Here is a 25,617-nt window from a genome sequence, read left to right as displayed (position 1 = left end):
TTACATCTTTTCTAAAAGGGAAACTTGGCCTTTTCTGATGAACTGAAACCTGAGGGAAATAGGGACAGAAAGGTCACCCAGAGATCTATGAGAGCACACAAACATGATGAAAATGTGAATAAGGTTTTGTATTCAGTCAGATAAAAAATGTTGATGGCATTTGATATGGGCTGAGAAAAAGAAAACACATGAAGGAAATACTGTCTTGTAACATAAGAAGGCATACAATAAATGATTCATATACAGTATGTGAAGTATGATATACAGTAAAGTCTGATTTCGATTTTGTTACTAGGGCAAATGTGTGATTCATTTGAAGATTTTGCAGGTAATTTCAGACACACAAAGTGGATTGTACTGGCTGTATTTGATGATTGTCTAAGGTCAGATGATTGTCTTGTTTTCGAAGTGTAAAGTGAAATAGTCATTGTTAGTGTTCAACTGGCTTTTTAGGCAGCAATGAGCAGCTCCATCAGAGCGCCTACAGAATGCATCCTATAGAAGACTCCTAGAGGTTGGCCCAGGTTTACCAGAACAAACCATGCTGTGAAACCAAAGAACTGCTTCCCCAGACCATTCTGAAACTGTGGATGGGCGCCAAATGCAGGGATGATCCACAGCTGAAAGGAAGAAGCAACAATGGTGTGTTACAGCAATACCCTCTTATTCTGAGAAAGATACTATGATGATAAAAATAGCATACAGTAGTTTACCATGATATTTGAAAGGATCAGGAAAGCGCATATTTCTTGGGTTGCTTTCTTAGCCCATGATGTTTTACCATCCCCTTCTTGGACAGCAGGTGGTGCTGATGTGTTCCTCTCCAGAAGTGAGATGTCGGTCTTTGCCTCTTGCATTGCTACAGGTGCCTTTTTCTTAGGCTTTGGAACAGTTGTTAATTTAGTGTCATAGTAAATAACAGAAGCAACCTTCAATTTACGGAGGGCAAACATATGGGTAAACTTACGTTAAATATGCTGCTTCTCTGCCTTCCATTCCTCTTGGCAAGGCTCAGACTAGGATGTCTGTGGAGACCCCCGATGATGAAGATGTTTTGGAGCATCAGTTCCAGCAGGCTGAGGAGGGAGTAGGACAGGTCGAGACTCCCCAGGGTATCACTCGCTCCCACCGCCAGGGCCGCCACCAAGGAGAAGTAGGACAGGGCTAGCTGGCCCAGGGCCGTGGCCACCAAGAGAATCACATCCAGGCTACGAGTGGGGTTGTGGCCTGCCTCTTCAGCCCTCCTCTCCAGCTTGTGTACCAGCAAGCCAAGCACGGAACATAAAGACATGACAGGCATAACGGCTAAATGGTATCCGTAAAACAGCAGGAAGGCGGTTAAGCGATGGTCCCGCTGGTTCACCCAAACTTGATAGAGGATGAAAATAGCCACTCCTGTTATGAAAACCAAGGCACCAAGCAGAGGGCCAAATAAGACCCCACCTTGGTGAACAATACGTAGCGTCAGCTTCTGAGACACATGTTGATGGGCCCCAGGGCCAGGACTCATCCTGCGTCCAACGTTCTTCCACATCACATAAAGCATGCAGCCGGCCATCAGGTAGTATTCAATGTTGAAAGGATAAAGAATCTCATAGCCTTTCCTGAAGATAAGGCAGAGTGCAGTTGCACTGCACTGGCAAATGGTTGAATTGCCCCCACCTGGAATTAAGATAACAGCGGTTTTACATGATAGCAGTCAGGCTGACATGGGTGCATATCAGTTTTACTTTCATTTAATGTTACAAAGGTACATTTGCGGTCGTGCATCAGTTTTACTTTCATTTAACGTTACAAAGGTACATTTGCAGTCGTGCAGCACCTTCTGAATTGGAGGACTCAAATGTCTCAGTAAAGTTAGTGTTGCTAAAATCATCCCTATTTTCCTTCTCTAACTCCATCTCTTGATGGATGGTGTCCTCAGTCACTGCATTCAGCCACAGAAGAAGATCTGCACATAAGGTCACCATGAGGCCCGACCTGTGGAAACACCAAGTCACATACCATCTAAACACAGTGATAAAGTTGGATAAACACTGATGTTTCTTGTACCTTCAGACTAACACTGTAAAATATTTTATATCTGACCAAACAAAAGTATTTGATGAAAACCGATCGATATACCTGGTCATGATCTTGTGCTTATGAATGCAGTCTTTGGAATGAGCCCAGAGTAAATATGTCTACAAAAGAAGAAAGTAGTAGCTAAATAAGACCACTCACAAACAGTCCATCTTTGAAGCATTATACATATAAGATACATTATCATCTGTGCATTCATCTTTCCATATTCACGTCAGCCAGGCATATCAGCCTGCCTGAGGTTCTATGCAGCATGTCCAAGGTAACATGAGGGCAACAACACATTGCTTTATTATGTGTTCATCAGATACCACCCATAGCCCCCCTTACTCAAAACTCATTCAGAGAAAGATTATCACCCTCTTGGTCCATTTATCACTCAAAATGGCAAATAAAGACTATGCATGAGATTATCATTACCTGTAGCGCTAGAAATGGAGCCTCGATGAACGGGGAGATAACTTTAGCAGCGGGTTTGCACTGCCTCATAGTGATGAAATAACCAATTCTGAAGACATGCAGCAGCAGACTGAATGTAGCGAAAAGCATAAGAACCACTGTGAGCAGAAGAAGAGAACAGTTTAATATATTAACATGGCCATCATAAATTATTACTATCCTACTATATTTCAATTTATTCTCATTTGTGAATGTCACATTACTGTATCACTTTCGTAGCTTGACAATAGTAATAATGATAACAATCATTAAAAGACACAAAGGTAATGTTGGCCCTCATGGAACAGTAGCTCAGTGTTTCTCAACAGGGTACAGCATTCGGAGAGCATGGGGTGGGGGGTGGGGGGTGGAAGCTATATCTTTGAAAGTGGGCACTCCTGTACTTAAGGGGCCTTAAGTACGGCTTCACCCATTTTCAACCTGTTTTCATATAATTGGTCCTCACTAATGCTCATTATAATATGGTACATTTTGTGTCTACTTGGTCTGTGTCTCAGAGTAGGGCTACTGTACATGTGAACAGTTCACAAACCCGTCTACCAATGACATCATCGATGGGGAATTCAAGCTAATAGAAACCGAAGGCTTTCTATGCCTGGAAAGTTAGCATGCTACAATGGAAGCCGTTCTCCCATTAAAATAATAAAAAAAAAACAAGCCCACTAACCCGCCTCACTGGTAGGAACCATTTATATTTATAAGACATGTTGAAAATGGGTGAAATAGTCCTTTAAGCTAAGGGACCTGGATATTGTGGGTGCTAGCACTAATAGTCTGATACAATATAAATATAATCATATTTTGTTTCCTACCTGAAGTGTGACCTATATACACAGTTACAAAACAGATTATGCTACTGTTGTTGCAGTGGAGCACAATCGGTACACATTATGCTGAAATTGCATTTTCATGTTCAAAGTGACTATGGCGATAAGTGAGTCTAGTCTGTCATGATTATCTTATTTCTCTTCATATTTTATACCAGTACACTTGCAATTGTTCTGTCAATTTGTAGTCTTTGGAATGGGAAAGAGGACTGTGAATGTCAAACAACTAAAATACATCATAGTAAAAATAATCTTAATACAGCTCACCTGTGACAGTCACCCCCCCGGCATGGTGATCTTTATGTGGGGATATCCCGGGTTGCTTCCTGGCCCAAAGCAGGTACCACAGCATCCAGATCACACTGCACCCCATTAACAACAGCAGAAAGATCTGGGGCTCCTGATGCTTTAGACCCAGGGGGTTGAAAGCCTGGCCAGCCACCAACGCTGCCCCCAACAGCACCACGTTGAGACCCAGCAGTCCAGAGAGCAGCCGCTTGCCGCTGGGGGCCCAAACCAGTACCGGGTCCGGGTCTTGAGTTTGAAGTGTTGAGTCCCACTGGTCAATTGGTTCATTATTAGAAGAAGGTTCCATGTCTGAGCTTCTGGAAGGAGGATCTGGATTCACACTCACTCGCTTCCCTCAGAGAAATTGTGTTTGTTTTCTTTTCACTTGCACCCTTCCCTTTCCATTCAGTTTCTAGGCCTTTTTCTCGTATTTCCCAGCGTTATGTCATAGGAAAAGTCTTTGTTCCACCATGTGGGACCAGATTGGAAATGATCAAGCCCTAACGTGCTACACTACAAATTTGACTAGGTGTGGCATACAGTACAAACAATCATGACACACCTGTGGAATTTGGTTTACTTTGCCACAGTTGAACTTTGTCTTATCATTTGTATTAGTCATTAATGGGCAATGAGCAAAACAAACATCTCTGCTGTTTTAGTGTAAGGGACATACTCAAGCATAGGTATGTTAGATGTGTCTGTAGTGTTGTTAAAAGAGGAGACATTTGTGGTCCTTCAAGACTACTGAATGTATCCTGTAGTAGAGTTTATAAGGAAGGGCATTCATTTCCACTGTTTACATCAATGCTTGTTTGCACCACACACACACACCATGCAGAGTTAAAATGTGTCCTTATCACTGCTATGTAAGCACCTCACAGGTCACTGATAACATTCAAATTCAAAATTCAAATCCGCAGACTTTATTTGTCACATACTCATACGTGTATGAGCAGTGGTAGAAAATATAGACTATATATAATATACAGAGAAAAATAAGGTATACGTTAGCAACTGAGGATATACAGAATATTCAGAATGGAATTCCACCTTCCCTATGCTATTGAGTTCTTTATGTTGCAGCCAAAAAAGAAAAACAGACCGAATATAGCATATACATAAATAGATGGTTGAATAAATTAGTGACCAAACTCCGAAGATACAGAACGACTTTAATGCAGCAGAGGATGAAAAAGTTAGACATCAAGTAGTAGAAAACCTCTGAGGGCAACAAAACTTTGAAACCTAAAAGTACTTTCATTCCACCTACGTTTAATTCCTCGTGGCTAATTTCTGTAGACTGGTTGACCAAGATGTCACATTTGTATTTCATACTAATACAAATAATGAATGTATCCCATGTGTCTGTTCAGGAGGTGAAAGCATTGATTGACCTATCTAAAGATAACACTATTGTTTTACGTAATGCAGATAAAGGTGGAGCCATAGTGGTACAAAATAAAGATTCTTATAGAGCAGAGATACTCAAACAGTTGAGCAATAATGAGTTTTACACTCCTTTAAGTTTAGACCCTACATTAAAAATGTCTCAATACGTTCTTTCCTGAAGAAGGCTTTTGATGACCAGCTTATATCAAAAGAATGATATGGTTTTATGTATCAGGAGCATCCTGTACGCCCTGTATTTTACGAATTTGAAAGCATTTGAGAATGCTTCATACATTTTCAGTGTCAATGGGTGAGTACGCATCTATGAATTAAAAGTCCTAGAAGCACTTTAAGTTCTGGCTATTATTTTCTTATTGTGAGCCACCAAGTAGTGCAAACTAACAGCAGATGTTGCTACTGGAACCATTCAGAATTGGTATTCGTTTAGTGTATAGTTTGGAAGACTTACTGAAGTGGGACATCAAATATTAAATGTTAATATAACTATTTATTTTTGTATTGTTATCTTTGGTTTGAAACCAACCCAGGACCTTAGAACACAGTAGGGTCTGGATATGTATTCTATTCTATTCAATACATTAAAAAACAGGCAGTCCCACTGAGTTCAAATTCACAATTTACAAGAGAGACCTGGTTAGCCAACATAAAATCACATTATTGAAATACAATGGTAATATGAAATACAAAAATCCACATTAAAACAGAACAGGTATTCAAACAGTGACCTGTCTAAAAAAAAACGAAAAAACTAAAACAATCACGTCTCCTTCACCACATCTGTTTATGATGCCCTTAGATTCATCAGTGGATACAAGTTTAGATTTTTAAAGATCACAAAGTGCACAAAGTGCACCACCCAAAGGCGACCACTTCGAGGAGCATGCAACCACTACTGTTTTGATAGGCCTTCCCCTCTGAAAAGTGGGCGTTTCCATTTTCCGTAACCACTCCTTTTCCTTGTCAACCACCTGACCTCGTGTACGTTGCCACGGCAACGGCACAAGCTCCTCTCTACTTCCCTGCGTGAGCCCTCTCTCTCTCTCTCTCTCCCCCTTGCCCTTACCTTCTCCTCGGGCGGAGAAACAACAAACAACACCGACGGTCGTCCGAACGCCGCGCGTACCGTCTGGGCAAAACGTGCCCTAATGGCAAGGCAAACGAACCACGTTCCAATGCCATTATTTAACTGGAAGTGAGCCAGCCAGCCCAGGCCCGACGCCGCGGCCACAATGACCGACCGGTACCACCGGGCGGCCCGGGATGGCTACCTGGACGTGTTGAAGGAAGCCACGCGGAAGCACCTGAACGCGCCGGATGAAGATGGCATGACACCCACGTTATGGGCCGCTTACCACGGCAACCTCGAGGCGCTCCGGCTCATCGTGTCGAGGGGGTGAGTTCAAAAACACATTTACACTTTGGCTTCTCTCTGTGAACCTTGCTTGCCTTTTGCGCCCCGTTGCCAGAACACGTGGTTTCGCGAATTGCGACCCGCTATCAGTGACAGATGATGGGTGGACAGAGCGGATAGGACTCAGGAGAGATCCCAGCCATTCTGTTTCTCTCTTTAATATCAACCTCAACCTATACAAATGGAATTAGTATTTCCAATGAAAGGTGCTGTAACTTTTTTGTTTGTTTTGTTTTTGTTACAATAAGCCTTAAATAGCTCTATATCGCAATAGTAACCAGTTGAGACAGGGGCCTCCACTACTCTCCAGCTCTTTAGTAAGCAAAACAATATGAATATACAATATCATTAATACATTAAAATAATTAAATAATTAAATTATTAATAAAACAATATAATTATACAGCCTATGTTTAGGTTGGCATTGGCTTACCAATTTCATCCCATCAGGATAGAGAAATGACAGGATAAACAAGTGAGATTGTAAGTGATGGAAATAAAATAAAATAAGATAAAAAAATGTAGCAGACAAAATTGGTACTGGTAGTATATAAGGTACACTTTCAGCTGATAAATAGCATCTCTTGTCTGATAGGATGAACTTGTATTTTCTCTAAGGACTTGGGTGGAGAGATGGCGAGACCCCTGTTACTGAACAAACACTATAGCAATGATTATAGAGATTGAACTTTTTAACAAAAAGGTTATAGGCTACTAGAACACCAATCATGCAACCATGTAAATGTTTCATGGTCTCGGACTGATTCGTTCTCTTTTTTTTTGGATTGTAACCATGTTTCTGTGATTTATTTATTTATTGTATTATCTATTGGGACTGATTGTTCTGATGTAGGTTTTGTTTTCATATTATATGTTTTTTTATGTTGGGGACTACGGATCAAAATGTGCATCTTTTTCGAAATCCAGTGTAATTACATTGCATCATATGTTTTGCTCATTAATACATGCTGTCCCTCCCAAATAAAAAATAAAAAATAGTGGGAAAAAAAACCCACAGTGTTGACAAAAAAAGTCATGGTCCCGACATAATAAGACAAAGTCCAGTATTATAATGCCGGTTGTAGAAGAATTGTTTGTGATATTGTCATTCAATAATGTAACTTTCCCCTCATTGGATATTCGTTACATATCTTATGTGAACACAGTCAAAAAACCACAACATGCCACCTAAAGAATTAGAATCCTGTACCGTAAGCATCAAATCAGTGCTGCTAGATGGTCTGCTAGGCAAGTTTACAGCCTAATTACAGAGAAAGGTCATTTGCAGGAGGTTTGCCTCCCTAGTAAATGGACGTACACACCCGCGCGCGCGCACAGACACAGACAGACAGACAGACAGACAGACAGACAGACAGACAGACAGACAGACAGACAGACAGACAGACAGACAGACAGACAGACAGACAGACAGACAGACAGACACACACACACACACACACACACACACACACACACACACACACACACACACACACACACACACACACACACACACACACACACACACACACACACACACACAGAGTGAATGAGTAGCCAGCCACAGAATGCTGATTGGTCTCCAGTCAGTGTACAATATGACTTTGTGTTTAATCCCTTAGCCTCTGGCCGCCATTGGTGATGCTTTGATTGTGATGCACACTGAGCAATTACACAACAGCACCTCTGTTGGTAACCATGTAAATCCTATTCAGTTACCCAACACAGAGGCCGTTTTTATACAGATCAGTTACTCAAGGGGCGCAACTCCTTTACCCACATTGTAAATTACCTAGCAGCTACTTAAAGATAACATCTGCACTCTTTAGTTTCAGCTTCAAGAGTCTCTCTCTCTCTCACACGCATGCACGCACGCACGCACGCACGCACGCACGCACGCACGCACACACACACACACACACACACACACACACACACACACACACACACACACACACACACACACACACACACACACACACACACACACACTAGTCTGACAACTAATTAGCCATTTTCTCATTGTATAGCACAATGCCTTCCTAACCTAATAGAGTTTGCGCTCAGTATTTCTATGAAAAAGAATAGACAGAATTAAGAGGATTTTTAACAGTACTGTAAGTCTATATTCTGCAGTGATTAGTTGGGTAAAAGTCCCATTGTACAAGGGCACTGCAGACAGTATCTTTTGTTAGAGGTTACACAAAGCAGCTTTAGAAAAGCTATAGTATTTACTATGAATTTAAAAGATGCAGTGATGGCTTGCTGTGGCTGAGAGACACTGAGAAGGGAGTGGGATAGTGTACTATATGTCATGCTCCCAGTGACAGGTTTATAATGCCTGCAGTAAAGTCCGGGGCAGTTAAGGCCGCAGCTGGAGAGAACCGCAACGCAAGAGGATTATTAGCAAAGCAAAGGTCACTGTGATGGATTCGGCATATTCTTCTCTCGTTAATCTCTGGAGGATGTACCGTGTGCGAGGATATGACAAAGATGACTAAAGCTGTGCTGGGGATTGGTGTTCATGGCAAAAGGTAGACAACAATTACAAATAAAGAACAACCTCTAGATGTATTTCACAAACACAGATTACAATATATTGTTATTTGCTAGTGTGAGCAGCAATTCTGTAATTTATATTCTCAGCAGATGTATCTTCTGACAAACAACACATTTCTAGTTAGTTTTCGAGCAGCAACTCTGATTTCATTTGTTATTTAGTAGCGACGTACACGTGATAGTTTTGGCAGCTATTGTTTCTGACTTTGCCCTCCTGGCAGAGTTTCTGATAGTCAAATTACTGTTTGGGACAGTCAGATGTGATTCTTCTTTTCGTACTTCTAGAGTGAGGCATTTCTCGGCTGCCTCTTTGCAACATATTCAATTACCCTTTTAGCTAACACTGCAAAAACTGCTTTGACTAAGAGCCTGACTGATTTATGGGTAGGCTGGTTTTACTTTTTATAGTAATAACAATAATTTATACCCTTTAGTTGTTTTTTAGGTATTTGTCACAGCACATATGTGCATTCATTTACCCATCCTAACTATTAGGAGCAGTGGGCGTTATTAATACAATGCCCAGGGAGCAGTTAGGGGTTAAGTGTCTTTCTCAGGGACTCTTTGACACATAGATGGGGTGAACCAGCGACCTTCTGATTACCATATGGCCTCTCTACCCAATCAGCTATGGCTGGCCGTCACATATATAATTTGGTACATATTGTCTAAAATGCACCGATAGCTAAACTTCTTTTATTACAGTACATAATGCTGAAACAGTTGCCTGGGGTGAATTATGGTGTGAGTCATCCTCTCCACAACATCTTGGCAGGCCAAGAAAAGCAGCCGCAAGGATCTGTTCATTTCTTTGCCCTGCAAGAATGAACGGTTTAAGAAAACGTTTGTCCAAACAGCAATTAGGCTCTTTAACAATACAACCAGCTGCTAGGCTTATGAACTGGACTACTACTTTTAGTTATGAGTCTTACGTGCAATAACAAAGGATTGTTATTCCCAGTTATACCCCTTTTTAATGCTCTTTATGCTTTTTATGTTTCATAGTATATTTGTATATACTGTATACTTTAACCTTCTCTGTAACCTCTAGTTGTTTTAACCTGTGCCTTTTCGTGCAGGACATTATGCCTGTATGAGCTATGGGAATTTCCCTCTGAGATTAATACTGTGTGTGTGTGTGTGTGTGTGTGTGTGTGTGTGTGTGTGTGTGTGTGTGTGTGTGTGTGTGTGTGTGTGTGTGTGTGTGTGTGTGTGTGTGTGTGTGTGTGTGTGTGTGTGTGTGTGTGTGTGTGTGTGTGTGTGTGTGTGTGTGCGTGCGCCGTGTGAGAGTGTTAGTATACAGTACCTATTAATGACAAGGTGTGACATCACAGATGGGAAGTTGAAATCAGGGTTACGGCTGATAAAGGTGGTGACCTCATCGTGCATGGTCACTGTGTCTCTGGGGTGTCTGAGAAAAAAAAGACTTGACATGTAGGATGAATAATTCAAAGTCATCTCTGTCATGTTTAACCTGCAGCACTTCAATTATTGATCAGCCCTTAGCTAATGCCTGGCCATGTGGGCGGGTAAAAGGCAGGAAGGGGAGGGCTTTTTTGAGCCCCGAGCAATGCATAACAGACACCCTAACCTGAGGTATGACACACATTAGAAATAAAAACGAACTGTTGGACCCTCGACTACAATCAACATAGTTTCCATGGAACACGACTGTGGATTGCTATTATTTGTTGTGTCAGTTTATACTGTCAATACCAATTTTTTTATGGCATGTTTTGTTGAGCTTTTAATTACACAATACTTTTTCGGACCTGACAAACAATTACAATAAAGAAAAACCATGACTAACACTGCAACAGATAAAAACAAATTAGAATTGACTTTAAACTTTTAAAGCCTTGCATGGCCAGGCCCCTAGCTACATTTCAGACATGCTGGAGCTGTATGAGCCGGCACGCAGCCTTAGCTCCTCGGGCAAGGCTCTCCTGGAGGTTCCCACTACTCGCCTTGTCACCATGGGTGACTGGGCTTTCTCGGCCAGACACAGGCTCTAAGACTAGCTAGCTCACTGTTGGAAGTGTTCATGGCCCACCCATCAGCATGTTTATTATAATGATCAATCAATCGATTTAACATGATGAAGTAATAACATCTTTATTATATTTTAAGTTCTTATTTATTGGTATTGCTATGAAAACTAGAATCTTAGTGTTTTCCAATTATTTGACGGCCCACTTGCAATATCCTTCCGGCCCTGGCACACAGTCTGGGAATGTCTACTCTAGTATTTCCTTCCTAGCGTAGGCAGTGAATTGTGAATCAACACCGTTGCAACGTATGCATTGAACAACAATAATCACTGTAACATTGATCAACATTGTTTCTCACCCTGCCCCCTGCTCTTCCTCCCGTCCATCAGGGGCGACCCGGACAAGTGCGACATCTGGGGGAACACCCCGCTCCACCTGGCAGCTGCCAACGGCCACCACAACTGCCTGTCCTTCCTGGTGGCCTTCGGTGCCAACGTGTGGTGCCTGGACAGCGACTACCACACGCCGCTGGACATGGCCGCCGCCAAGAGCCACATGGACTGCGTCCGCTACCTGGACTCCATCGCCGCCAAGCAGATCACCCTGAACCCCAAGCTGGTGGGCAAGCTGAAGGACAGGGCGTTCCGCGCCGCCGAGCGCCGGATCAAGCAGTGCGCCAAGCTCCAGAGGAACCACCAAGAGCACATGGAGAAGAAGTTCCTGAAGGAGGCGGCGGCGATGGACAACGCCGACACCATGAGCTTCTCCAGCTACACCAGTGGCAGCACGCTGAGCCGCAAGCTGCCCCAGTTCAACACCGTCACCGCCAACATGCCATACTCGCAGGTGTGTGCGCTTGTTCACTTTCCAATGTCACTTTCATCGTACGATGAATAGAGAAATAGAGAAATAACTGATCTTCATCTACAAGCTTACAATGTGTCACATCGACATAATTTGTGAACTTGTAGAAGATCTGCTATTTTCACAATTTGTGAATAATGGAATTTGGGGGAAATCTTTGATAATTATCGAAAATTCGAGACTATAACGACATGCCCAAGAGTCAGTAGGATACAACAGCAGTGACAACACACAGAAATGTGTGTGGGGAGGAAATAATTGGCATAACGACTAAATTGGGGAGAAAAAGGGGTGAACCCCCCCCCAAAAAAAATTATTAACTGAAACGCAAATCAAAAGCATCCCCTTAAATTCTTCATTCTTCAGTGTATTTATTCAGTGCTCATGGCCTTGTAATGGATATAATGGCTGCTTGTCGACTTCACCCTTTCCTCTCAGGCCACACTGCACTCCACAGCCAAGGGCAAGACCAAGATCCAGAGGAAACTGGACAAGAAGAAGCACGCCGACGGCACCTTCAAGATCTACGAGGATGGGAGGAAGAGCGTGCGCTCTCTCTCGGGCCTGCAGCTCGGCAGCGACGTCATGTTCCTCAAACAAGGCACCTACGCCAGCCCCAAGGACCGCTCGCGCCTCAACGTCCGCGACATGTTCCCCCGCGGCTACAACGACGACGACGATGATGCCGACACCATCTCCCGTGCCATCAGCGACCCTGGCCTCCACGAGGCCGCTTATTCTGAGATCAGCGGCGACTCCGGCCGCGACTCACTGTTCACCAGACCTGGGCTGGGCACCATGGTTTTCAGGAGGAACTATATGAGCGGGGGCATGTACGGGATAGGGGCGCGGGATGAGGGCAGCGTAGTTGGGAGCGAACCTGTGGGCAGGGCACCGAACGTGCGCCTACGCGGGAGGCTGCCCCGGCACTCGCCCAGCCTGGACGAGGACAGTGTCGGCAGTGCCTTGAGCCTGCAGGAGAGGAACCTGCAGGAACTGCCCTGGGAGGACACTGACGTTGGGCTGGATGAGCAGCTGGAGCCAGACAACAGCCCCTTGGAGACCTTCCTGGCCTCCCAGACCCTCAGTGAGTTCATGCCCATCTTCTTAAGGGAGAGAATAGACCTTGAGGCTCTGCTGCTGTGCTCAGACAAGGATTTAAACAGCATCCACATACCCCTGGGCCCGAGAAAGAAGCTGCTGGACGCCTGCAAGAGACGCCTCGAAACTCTTGATGACCCTGACGCCATTGAAGACACTGCGCTTTGAAGGTCAGTAATATGGGATTATATAAATGTTTTAAATGGTGAAGCATCTCGCAGCATTCACTTCCTCACAGATTGATTAATACACCTTGAATACCACACTTGAGTGACAGTCTACACCAGGGGTCAGCAACCTCTTCGGGCACATGATCACTAAGCCGTTTTCCAAGGCTGGGATGATCACCCAGAGCCAGACAATGAAGAAAAAAATACTATTAATACCATTTATTTTACTTCTCATTTTAGGCTGCCGATTAGAATAATTGCATGAAATAAAAAGCATAGAATAAGTTGGTAATTTAATAATCAAATCTAACAATGAATGAGTCACTAATTTAATATGAATAATAAAGGAAAGTAAATGCTGACTTTCTGGTGAGAAAAGCTTTATGCATATCAAATAATAATTAATAATGATTGTTTTTGATCAACCAATTGATCGCCTCAGTAGCCCAATCTCATCATTGATCACCTGGTAGATGGAAAAGGGGTGTTTAACCACCCCTGTGCAAAGTCTACTGGGTGAATTGTACATTATTTAGTCATTGAATTCCACTGGACCTGGAGACCTTGCTTTCTCAGCAGCTTGCTGTTATATTGAATAACGGGGCCATCTAGTGGACACTTGGGAAATAGATAGCCTTTGGTAGGCTTTATAGAGGCAAGTAGGCTTTTAGAATATAATAAAACATTCTAGTATTAAAAGTACTTTCATATTAAGAGTGTAAAATGATATAGTAATACTATTTTCTTTTTTTTGGTACTGTGTTTACAGGAGAGAAATAGAGTAAAGCTGTGACACACTGTTCATGGACTTGTCAATACGAAGCTCCACAGCAGCTGTTGTTCACATGACATGTCCATGGGGATATACTTCCTGGCAGTAGATGAAGGAGGCTCCAGAGAGACCCAAATTCTTTGATTAACCACATGAACCCTAGCGTATCCTATGCTGGGCTTGTCATAATAAGCAAGCGAAAATAGCCAGATCTGCAAGCTCACACCGCATTGTGAGCTTGTAGATTGGATATTTTCGCCTGGTTTGGTGCAGAGGAGAAAAAAGGAGGGATCCAAGTATTGACCCCTGGGGGTCCGTGGTCAACGACGTATTTAGGGCTTTAACCCATTAAAACTGGCTTTTCACACATATATACTTTGGCTATTCAAAAATAGCAGATATAGAAGATTTGTAGATCTGCTATTTTTGAAAAATCGTGAAAATCGTTGAATATATATATATTTTTAACTCAAATCTTTGCTTCTGGGGGTTCCTGGAGCCAAATACATATCATTTTGGGGGTCCTTGACATGGAAAGGTTTGAGCAATACTGAATTCTAGCAACATACGTTTTTCAGAAAACTGAAGAAGACATTTGTAGAATCAGCCTCAGGTCTTATTGGGTTAAAGCCCCCTTGTTATCATCGCTGGAGGCAGATTTTATGGAATGTATTGGCAGCTGGCAGAAAACGTATCGGGGACGCAAAGGAAAGTCTTATATATAGGAAAGCCTTGCCACACGTGAAACACGTGGTCATGTGTTGTGCCTGAAAGAATTCCGAAAACATTTCTGCCATTGTGAAACAGTTATCTCTATGTATTTATATAATGATAAATGATTTTGACTTTATCCCCTGATATGCTATTATTTATTAACCTTCATTGCACAGTTTTATTATTGACAGAGTTGTTTAAGTGATCTCATGTATTATGTATTTATTCAATGACACATGCAAACTATATGAAGATAGCTTGATATTTATAATGGATGAAAATAGCCACTGACTATGATGTTGGAATGACATTTATTAGAGAAAGAAACAACACTGAGGTTGTGCAAAGTGTGCGCTAGTCGCTAGATAACACTGTTATCTCAGGTTGCTATGGGGGTGTAATATTTCACTAAAGGTCTGCTTGTGCACTTGAAAGTGTGACCGTGCATGAATGTACATTTTTATGTTAAGAAAGATAACCAGTCTTTGTAATACAAAACGATTCCTGTTCACATGTACCCAGTGACATACAGTATGGATCTTTTATTAAAAGAAAAAGAAAATACTGGCTTTGTCCATATTCATCCCATCATCACCATCGGAGTAAAATGTCCAGCTCTGAATGCTCCAAATGAGTGAGTGGGGGGGGGACGAGGTGTGTGTGTGTGTGTGTGTGTGTGTGTGTGTGTGTGTGTGTGTGTGTGTGTGTGGGGGGGGGGGGTGTGTGTGTGTGTGTGTGTGTGTGTGTGGGGGGGGGGGGGGGGGGGGGGGTTACAGACAGCCTGGCGCTGAGGTTTCTCGTCTCCTTTGGCCAGTGGTGGAAATATTACTCAATGTCTTTACTTAAAAAAGTATCAATACTGCAATACAGAAATACTCTGTTACAAGTTAAAGTCCGGAATTCAAAATGTACTTGAGTAAAAGTACAAAAGTATTGGCATCAAAATGTACTTAATGTATCAAAAGTAAAAGTACTCAGTTTTCAAACGTATACAAATCTTTTGAAAATAGCAGATGTACAAGCGACGCATTGTGAGCTTGTAGATCAGCTATTTTCAAATGGGCGAAATGTTTTTAGGGCTGAAGTGGGTAATGTATGTTTATAATAACCAAAATCTACAAAGTAACTAGTAACTAAAGTTTTCAAATAATTGTAGTGGAGCAAAAGTTTCCCCTGAGATGTAGTGGAGTAGAAGTAAAGTACTGAAAATTGGAAGTACTCCAGTAAAGTAAAAGTACCTCAAAATTGTACTTCAGTACAGTACTTGAGTAAATGTACTTAGTTACTTTACACCACTGCCTTTGGCCTCAAAACATGGACTCCCAGAGCCTCAGTTAAAGAGCAAACTGGAGTCAGCGCCATGGCATCAAGCCCAGAACACTGTATCTCCCAATAAAAGCACTTACACACACACACATATAAACACACAGAGTACATCCACACATTCTTGTACACTTGACAAGCCTATTCCCCCCTCTACACTTTGACCCCTCCCCTAGTAGCTATATAACACACTACTGAGCAGCCATTGCTAATCCTCTTCCATCCCATCCTCAGACCCTCTCTTCCCTCCCCTTTCCCGGGACGAATGCCAAGGTTACAGGGAGGGGAGGGGAGAGGGGAGGGGAGGTTGAGTTGCGTAGACAAAGCCAGGAGGGTGGGGACATGCAGTATGCATGAAAAGCTATGCAGGACGGCAGGGAAGAAGAAGACAGTTGGGGAGTGAGAGAGACGTGCATTCGCTCCTGCAGCTGAGCAGCTGCAGTTCCGCGCAGCAGCCCCGCGTTCGACTATTCAGCGGAAACCCTCCTGGGGTTCTGTCACATCACGAGACGACCCCTAAATCATCCGTGGCCTGCCTTACATGCCACTGTGGGACAGGGAATCTCAAGGCTGGTTACCTGGCCAGGGACTGCATCAGAAATAACCTGACAAGGGGAGAGAGAAAGAGAGAACAGCGTGATAAAGATTATGAGAAGAGAGAAGAGGAAGCTCTAGTCACTTGAAGGAGCAAAAAGGGGGCTGGACTTCTCTTAGGGTTCCTTGCCAATTAGGCCTCTACCGTTATGTTAACGTTGACCTGTGGACTCTGTACTCTGGCTGAAGTGCTGGCAACTGCAGGACGCCGCCGCGCTGTGTGACCGTGAAGCCTTGAGCCGTGCTTGAGCTGAGTTTCTCCTCAGTCACTGACAGTTCTGTGAGCTGTCATGCAGACTGTATCAGCAGAGTGGAGGGAAGGCAAGAGTGAGCAAGGAGATGTCACATCCTGGGAAAGGGAGACCTTGTTTGAGAGGAAACTGCACTCCACGGATTCAAAACAGGACCAGAAAGAGAGGTGCAACGGAGAGATGAAGGGAGAGGGCAAGGTAACGGACAAAGAGTCGCTGATGATGGAGCTGACGCGGCTGGTCCAGAAGGTGGTGAGGGAGAGCAGTTGGTGGGAGAAGAGAGGCATCGACTGCAGCATCCTAGCTGGAGCATTCCTCTGCCTGCCACCGGGTAACGTGTGCTTTCATTTATACTCCGTAGTGCGACGGTGTTTGTGGTCCACTTCAGAATGATAAGTTTATGTTATGACTTGAGCTGGGTACAGAGAGAACAGACAGATAAGCTAATCACTAGCAGACTTGGCTGGCAACCTTGAGACTTTGAATATTTTTCATTTTATGCATACAATACCTGCTGACCACAAATAATTCTAAAAAAGCCTGCACTGAATGATATTTTCCATTGTGAATTTTGCATGACCTGACTGGAAACTATACAAAAACATTCAAGCCATTCATCATGTAAATTTAAGACCCAAACCGAACTATTTTTAGTGCTGCTGCCCAAATGAATATAATGCTGCCCAACTTAATCTAATTAATAATCTAATATGGCTGTCATTTCTGGATCACACAAGCATGTGTCCAATACTGGGTCACTGGCGATCAACTACTGACCTCAATAAAGGTTTGTCACTAGCGTCATTTGAGCAAAGGACCTGACAGCTTTATTGGTACATATTACATAATATGGAAATTAGACACCATAGCAACATGTTTTGTAATCTAGACTCGTAGTCTCCAAGTCTCCACAACATTTTCCTATGACAGTCAAGTGAGGTTGAGGATATACTATACTATAGCATTCAAACTGTGGACTGATTTTTTTATTTTAAGTGACATTTATATTTAGTATTAATTTGCGCCCTAATTTGGTATGCATCACTGACCTTTTGGCTTACATGAGCTGCTTTGAAATATGAGGTTGTGAATATTAATGCAGTTTGCCATGTTAGGAAGTTGGGAACATAACAATCAGGGTATACTAGTATACAAACCCTGTAATGACACAGCCGCATTGAACATACAAAATGTTGTCTAAGTTCTTCACCACCTGCAGACCCAGTCAACTCAGCACCCAATGTGTTTATTTAATCAGCCTAGTGACTCATTTTAATGACCCTCTCAAACTGAGAGTGAAACATGACACTTAAACACAAGTGAAATTCAAATGTCTCTGTATTGAACTAATTAAATTATAGTACTGATATGAAAGGTTTGGCTGCATATAATATGTAGACTATCTTTATAAAGACAATTTAACTCAGTCCAAGAATAGATAACACAAAATAAAAAAGGGGGTTAAAATGGCATCTAATGGGTTAATTTTTATATCATTTCAAGTAGTCATAGTTGTACGATCATACCGTGTCTGTGATGAAAGGTGCAGGGCTCTCACCCCCAAAATAGGATAGAGTTTCCCTCCATCACCCGATCTCACCACAAACAGAAACGCACACCATCGCTGCATGGGGTAGCTGGCTGGGTGCTCAGACACAGACAGGAGATAGCCTAATGCTGTGTGCATTCTTTAGGCTTGATTATACTCAGTTGCATGTGGCGTTGCGCGCTAAAAATAGCTGATCTTACAAGCTCACATTGTGTCACAGCGAGAGTGGCTGTGAGCTTGTAGATCTGCTATATTTGGCGCTACACCGGGACACAACTATATGTAAATTCAGGCTTCATACAATGTAAAGAAACGGGTCACTGACCGCTGGAAATGCATGGTATCACATTGACCTCTTTCTTTCACTCACACATACATTCACTCTGGGAAATCTCACGTTATGCTGGGAGTGGGATGAGAATGTTCTGCATGTCTGTTTTAAATAGCAGCATGAACACTGAACAGAAATATAATACTACCACTACAGCGAACTACCACAACTAATATAGTACCATAATAGGGTTGAACCGATAGCCGAATGGTTAGGATGTGTACTACACAGGCTCTAACGCCTGACAGCGAGTCCCCGGTTTGATTCCTGGGCCGGGTACACCATTTGCTGCATGTCATTTAGTTGTGTCTTCTAGTTTTACATTGTCTGTCTATTGTTACAAATCATATTACAGGTGTCCAGTGGTGGAAAAAGTATTCAAATGTTTTACTTAAGTAAAAGTCCGGAATTCTAAATTTACTTGAGTAAAAGTACAAAAGTATTGGTATCAAAATGTACTGAAAGTACCAAAAGTAAAAGTACTAACATTTTGAAAATAGCAGATCTACAAGCACAGTGTTGTGAGCTTGTAGATCTGCTATTTCCAATTAGCCTTGGTATAAAATAGGACTAGAAGTAACTAGTAAGTAAAGTTTTCAAATAATTGTAGTGGAGTAGAAGTAAAAGTATAGACTATTGGAAATACTCCAGTAAAGTAAAAGTACCTCAAAATTGTACTTAAGTACAGTACTTGAGTAAATGTACTTAGCTACTTTAGACCACTGTAATTTAGTCGTGTCTTCTAGTTTCACAGTGTGTGTCTATTGTTACAAATCGTATTACAGATGTCCAAAGGCCAAAATGAAAAGTTTTGTCAGCTGCCTACTATCTTTCACGTGTCCCTCTGTTCTCTCTCCATCTCTACAATCCCTCTGTTGTGGTTCCTGCAGCCTTCCTGCTGCTGGGTTCCTTCCACTTGCCCTGGTTCGCAGCGGGGCTGCTGCTCATGGGGCTGGCTCACGCCATCATCACCATCAAGGGGACACACCTGGCCAGCCACGGTTCCCTGAGCGAGTCCCAGGCCTGGGGGGAGTTCTGGGCCGTCTTCTTCATAGAGGTGAGAGAATTGTTCAGGTTAAATGTCTGTGATGGAAAAAGTACTACATTATTTTTTTTACTAAAGTAAAAGTATCAATTCTGCAATGTAGAAATACTCTGTTACAAGTAGAAGTCCCGTATTCAAAATGCACTTGAGTAAAAGTACAAAAGTATCGTCATGAAAATATACTCAAAGTACTGAAACTAAAAGTACTCATTGTGCAGAATGTCCCGTTTCACAAGTTCAAAATGTATAAAAAATATTTTGAAAATAGCCGATCTACAAGCTCACAATGCAGAGCTTGCAGATCTGCTATTTTCAAATGGCCGAGTAAAAGTATAATATTTACCTCTGAGTTGTAGTGGAGTAGAAGTACAAGTACAGAAAATTGGAAATACTCAAGTAAAGTCATTTTTTTTACTCAAGTACAGTACTTGATTAAATGTACTTGTAGTTACTTTCCACCACTGGTAAACATCTACGTAAATGTGAGTATCCCATGGCCATCTTGTTGATTATTTACTGTCCTAAAAAATAATCAGTTAATCAATGTACCTCACTGCAAATCACTTTGTTTACATCCTGAGTGGATGTTTATCGAGTCTGGCTCATTCACTGCAAAACAAAACTAGTATGTAGTATCAGAATCAGAATAACCTTTAAAAGTGGGTGAAATTAGTTTTTGTGCAATCGTTTTGTTATTTCCATAGAAAAAAACAGAAAGGTAAGAAGAGGGGGGACAAGGGGGAAGAGGTCAATCAAAGAAAACAAACAAATGATCTACACATTTACACATAGTGCCTGAGGTAAGATATAAAGGTGCGTGAGCATAGCAGCAGATGTATACTGCACGTGATACTATGGATGTTAGTTAAGGTGCGAGAAAAACTCAAAAAACTAAATTCTGCGAAAAGAAAAGTCAGTCAGTGCAAAATGTCAGTGCATGTCAACCGCATAATCCACATGAGGTAAACTGACACTAATCCACAGGTCGGTTCATGGGGAAGAGCAAAAGAAAAGAGAGAAAAAAAGTCTGAGTCACTGTCATGTAAGTTTTGCTCCTCTTCACCCTTGGACTGAAAGGTCCATGGGTGAAGGGTGAAGGCTGGCTTATCAGGTCGGGCCGTCTTCTTCTCGGGACCTTCTCTACATTTTTGTGTATTTAGTTAATCAGTAATGGTATTGGTCCTCCAGCTATTCAGAGCTATTTGTGTGTATGTCATTTCAAAGGTGATGTTAGGCATTTAGCAGACACTCTTGCACTTACTCTGCACTTAATACCTGTGCGTCTGTCTGTCTGACTCACTGACTGTCTGTCTGTCTGTGCCTCCATCCAGATATGTGGCGCATTCACAGCTAAAGCAGGAGTGCACGGACACATTAAGATGCACCATGCCCATACTAACATCATCGGGCTTGGTGACTCCAGCACATGGAAGGCCCCCATGCTGACACGCAATGTCTACCTGTTCATAGCCCCCCTGGCAGTGCCCATCATTACGCCTCTTGTTGCACTAGGTGAGAAATGCAATAAAGAAAAAGTACTTTTAAAGGCGATGATTACATTCTTCTTATTATTCAGTGCATCTACATTATCAAGTATTGTTGAAGTAGTTATTCTCACTGTTATGATGCCCTCTGGTTTTTGCAGGTCACATGACAGGTCATTCACTGGCCCTGGCCCTAAGGACCACACTGCTGGTAATACTGGGATTTTATTCCCAGTACTGGCTGCTGATACATGTCTCTGGGTTCCAGTCACCTTACAGCGCCTTACTCTGCATGCTCGTGTGCAGGGCAATGTCCTCTATGCCCTACATCCATGTCAACATATTTCAGGTAAGCCTCCATACACAAGATAAAGAGAAATTTCAATCTCCCAAACAGCATACAAAGATACTCATGATTCATGTTACAAAGTGTATATTGTATAGTTTGGCTTCCATGGTGGCAGTACAGTGTTCAAAGTGTACGCTGTACGGGCATCGACACACAAGGAGGCACGATCATGGGATTAGTCTGGAGCCAGTTCAGAATATGGAGCCAGAATATGTGGGATAAATTATGAGTGCACTTCTTGTGCCCATTGACCTTTTATAGAAAACCCTTTTCAATGTGGTGCTGTGTCCTCAAAGTGTTTCACCCAGGAATTCCAGGAGACCGGTCACTGAACAAAGGGGAGCAAAAGGAACAATTCATGCATGATTTTTCCCAGACGGAGCCTTGCCTGTAGAGTTCATTGTGTATTGTTCTGGTCTAACTGTTTGATCATGGATTAGTAAATATGAACTCTTGATGGGGCTTGAAGGGGTTTAGGGAGGAACATTCAGGAGCACTTTACATTAACAACTTAAACCCTATATACTGTACTTGGTTTACCGGGGTCCCCAATGGGTCTATAGTTGGTCCCCTCATTTTTTCCCTCTACACCAAAGCTGTGCAAGCTTAGATCTGCTATTTTCACCAACTGTTCGCCTATTTTTGCCAAATGTACACCCATGATTATGACATTTCATTCATGTGGTTAAAGCGCAATTACACTTTGGTAGAGGTTTGGGTTGTGTTAGTTACATTGCCATGATTGGTAACACTTCCTATGAAGCCCATGTCTATAATTCAAACATACTTATAATAAAAGTATTCAATGAATCAATCAATCCTTGCCAAGCAAATGTCAGTGAGTGTCCAGCTATTATGAAGTATTATAATACTTGGACTCATAAGCCAGTATAAAATGCTTTATAATGTCTTAAATATTGTTATAAAGCATTATGAGTATTTATGAGTTCATTTAGCTATAATTATTAAGTGTTATAAACCGATTATAATGCATTATACGTATGTATGTAATGCATTATAGTCTCATAAATAGACTATTCGAATTAGTAAGAATATCCAGATCTGGACCTGCGGATCCAGTACGGATCCAGTCCAGCCTGTGTCACTGTAAACATATCATAGCAAACAAACAGTCCAGTACATATTGTCAGTATTTCCCTTGCTAACCATATACTGCTGTTGTACGTCCCATGAATCGATATCTAACATTGACATACCTTAGTGTCATTATGAGATCTCATCACACTGTTCTGACTAATGAAAAAAGATCCAATTAAACCATTTCTGTTCCACAGCACATTGGCCTTTCCATGTTCTCCCCCACCAGCCGTCCCAAGAGGATTTACCAGATGACCCACGGGGTCCTTAACCTGCCGCGCAATCCCCTCCTAGACGTGACATTCGGACATTCTCTCATCAGCTGCCATGTTGAGCACCACCTCTTCCCCTTTTTGACTGACAACATGTGTTTAAAGGTTTGTTTTATTTTTTATTATTGTAAATATGTAACAAAAATATGTCATTAAGGTACCATACCGGTCTGGCATGTTTAGACCAGTGTTTAGTGACATTACTGCCGATCATTTTCCAAAGCATACAGTGGTTTGTTTGATATTCGGCTGGACCTGCGAGCCAGCCCTAAACACATAAATGTTGCCTACAGATTACAGCATTGACAACAAACTATAGCCAATCGTAAAACAATCATCTCATAACAGGGTTAATAGGCTACGGGATGTAAGTCTATCCTCGGTTGGTACAGCTGTGGTTACATTAGCCATGGTTAGTTCTTGTTCAGTGCTAATCACAACAGAACTTAGAGATAAATATTGCTGATGAGAAAATTGCCGCTAAATACGTACTGGCTGTAAAACAGAGATGCATGCTGTGTAAGACTGTTTGTTTATGTGCATTTGTCTTGGCAATGACCGAGAAACCACACCTATGTTTACAGTACTTCTGTTGTCCCTTTCCTTCCACACAACTCACCAGGTGAAACCTATTGTGTCCAAGTATCTGAAGGAAAAAGAGCTTCCTTACCAGGAAGACAGCTACTTCTCCCGTCTGCGCCTCTTCTTCCACAAATACAAGGAACTGATGGTGTACGCGCCACCCATTACAGAGCTGGTGGGAGTGCAATGATGGAGGGAAGGTGATGGAAAACATTAGTGGAGATGTATGACAAAAACTACTCTTAACTGTTGCTGCTATTTACATAAACACTGCTGCCCAGATATTTTCTACTCTTGTCAACAGGGACAATTTGCTTAAAAGCACAAGCTTCAACATGTACTGTATGTACAGTACTTCAATGTTGCAACATGGACAGTCCATGTTTGGACAACCTACAGCAAGCAATACATTGTGAACCAATCATGCACTGATAAAGCAAGATCTGATTATGATTAATGCTTAGGATTGCTCTAACATACTGTAGCAATTATACTTCATATGTGTTATATTAATATATATCTATATATATCTATATATATAATATATATATATATTAATATATGTCATTAATGTAACACGAATATAGAAGGTACTAACAAGTACTGATATCATTGGCATCCACTCTCTCATATTATACACCCACCTATCAAACTGCATTTTACTCTATATCTTGCAGGAATTCATCTCCAGGGCGTCAATGCATACATTATGTAGAATTATTTGTCATACCTACACAATTCCTGCAGAACTCCATGGCAAATGGAAAATATTACTATGGGACCTTTTTGTAACATGATCTTTGAGATATTACATGGTCCCAATGAGGCTGAAGGGCCGCTTTAGTAGGCCTTGAAGATGTACCCAGAATAGCTGCCAGCTGTTTTCTTCTCATTTCCAATGGCAACTCTCCCACCTCGTCCTGTACTGCTAAAATTGGAGCCGATTTAACAACCCTACAACACAACCCAAGAGCTTGCCTGTGAACTACATCCAGTCTTTTCAACTGAGTATGAGCTGCAAGCCCATGGGCACAGGCTATAATTTTTATGTCATCTGGGCACTACCAAATGAAACCTAATTTATACTTTGTTGTACGAAGGAGTAGCCTATAAAGTAGGCATAAGAGTTGAGCGTATAAACACTTTTCATATACAACATACATATTTCATAGTATCTGATGACATTATTACATTTTTTGCATTTGTTTTATTTTGTGTACTCTTATCATGTTACTCTAATAAGAAAATAAACTTCCAGAAAACTAAACATGGCAACTCTTTCTACATCCTCAAGATCACAGTATTATCAATCTATGTCATCAACAACATCGGTTTTTCACACTGAACTTGAAATGCCCTCACTTTTCCACTTTATCAATACCTTGCTGTATTCTGTCTCCTGAGATCATTATGTGCTGTATGTTCCTTCGTTTCCTCCACATAGCCTCATCTTCTGCAAAAAAATAATTACTCACACCCATCTTCACTCAATAAAAAATATAATTGACCATTATGGAGAACAATAAAGGTCTGAACACACTGGACATCTCTGATCCTATATTCTAACTTGGATTGTTCTACCAAAAAGGCCTTTAACCCAATTAAAGTATTTAATCCAATGAAAAGGGGGGGGGGGTTAGAATCTGGGGGGCGGGTGGGAGCTCGCGCAACGATGGCTGGTTGTGGCCCCACTGGCCCCCCACCAGCAGCCGCTGGTGCCTGGCAAGAGAACCGTTTTTTTTAATGGCCACCCATTAACAATTCGGCCGAATGCAAATAAGCCCGATTTGAAAACAAAGGCGAATTTCTGTGGTTGGCAACAACAGAATAGGGTGAGGGGTGCTAATGTTATGTTGATTTTTTTGTTTTTCTTTCCCCTGGGGGAGCAGAGTTTTATAGACCGGGCCATGGCCCCGTTGGTCTCTATGACGATACGCCCTTGTCCATTTGGTTCCATTTGTACACTCTCAGAGTTACAGACCCATAAGGGTCCATTTGGTTCCTATCCATCATTTAGCAGGGGACCCTCTGGAACCCCCTCAAGTACCCCTGGGGGTCCCCGAACCCCACTTTGAGAACCAATGCCTT

General features: G+C 42.1%; 3 protein-coding genes across 3 annotated transcripts; 2 read left to right on the top strand and 1 right to left on the bottom strand.

The window, feature by feature from the left end:
* Positions 1-150: 150 nt before the first annotated feature.
* Positions 151-4,149, bottom strand: LOC311059828 (proton channel OTOP3-like). The gene is made up of 7 exons (XM_084077911.1): positions 3,636-4,149; positions 2,503-2,639; positions 2,125-2,183; positions 1,823-1,980; positions 968-1,662; positions 714-881; positions 151-620 (listed from the first exon to the last, which is right to left on the bottom strand). Exons 1-7 carry the CDS (start codon positions 3,961-3,963, stop codon positions 450-452), a joined length of 1,716 nt encoding a protein of 571 aa, XP_083934037.1. The 5' UTR covers positions 3,964-4,149; the 3' UTR covers positions 151-449.
* Positions 4,150-6,119: 1,970 nt separating this feature from the next.
* ush1gb (Usher syndrome 1Gb (autosomal recessive)) lies at positions 6,120-15,239 on the top strand. The gene is made up of 4 exons (XM_084077883.1): positions 6,120-6,462; positions 11,420-11,876; positions 12,333-13,165; positions 13,935-15,239. The coding sequence occupies exons 1-3, from the start codon at positions 6,299-6,301 to the stop codon at positions 13,161-13,163; spliced, it is 1,452 nt and encodes a 483-aa protein (XP_083934009.1). The 5' UTR covers positions 6,120-6,298; the 3' UTR covers positions 13,164-13,165; positions 13,935-15,239.
* Positions 15,240-16,134: 895 nt separating this feature from the next.
* fads6 (fatty acid desaturase 6) lies at positions 16,135-24,839 on the top strand. The gene is made up of 6 exons (XM_084079496.1): positions 16,135-17,150; positions 19,590-19,756; positions 21,076-21,256; positions 21,390-21,577; positions 22,873-23,052; positions 23,570-24,839. The coding sequence occupies exons 1-6, from the start codon at positions 16,859-16,861 to the stop codon at positions 23,717-23,719; spliced, it is 1,158 nt and encodes a 385-aa protein (XP_083935622.1). The 5' UTR covers positions 16,135-16,858; the 3' UTR covers positions 23,720-24,839.
* Positions 24,840-25,617: the final 778 nt, after the last annotated feature.

This window comes from Gymnoscopelus microlampas (assembly GCF_963454915.1).
Source record: "Gymnoscopelus microlampas genome assembly, chromosome: 14".
In the NCBI taxonomy this organism is placed as follows: domain Eukaryota; kingdom Metazoa; phylum Chordata; class Actinopteri; order Myctophiformes; family Myctophidae; genus Gymnoscopelus; species Gymnoscopelus microlampas.
This window is presented reverse-complemented; position numbering and strand designations above follow the sequence as displayed.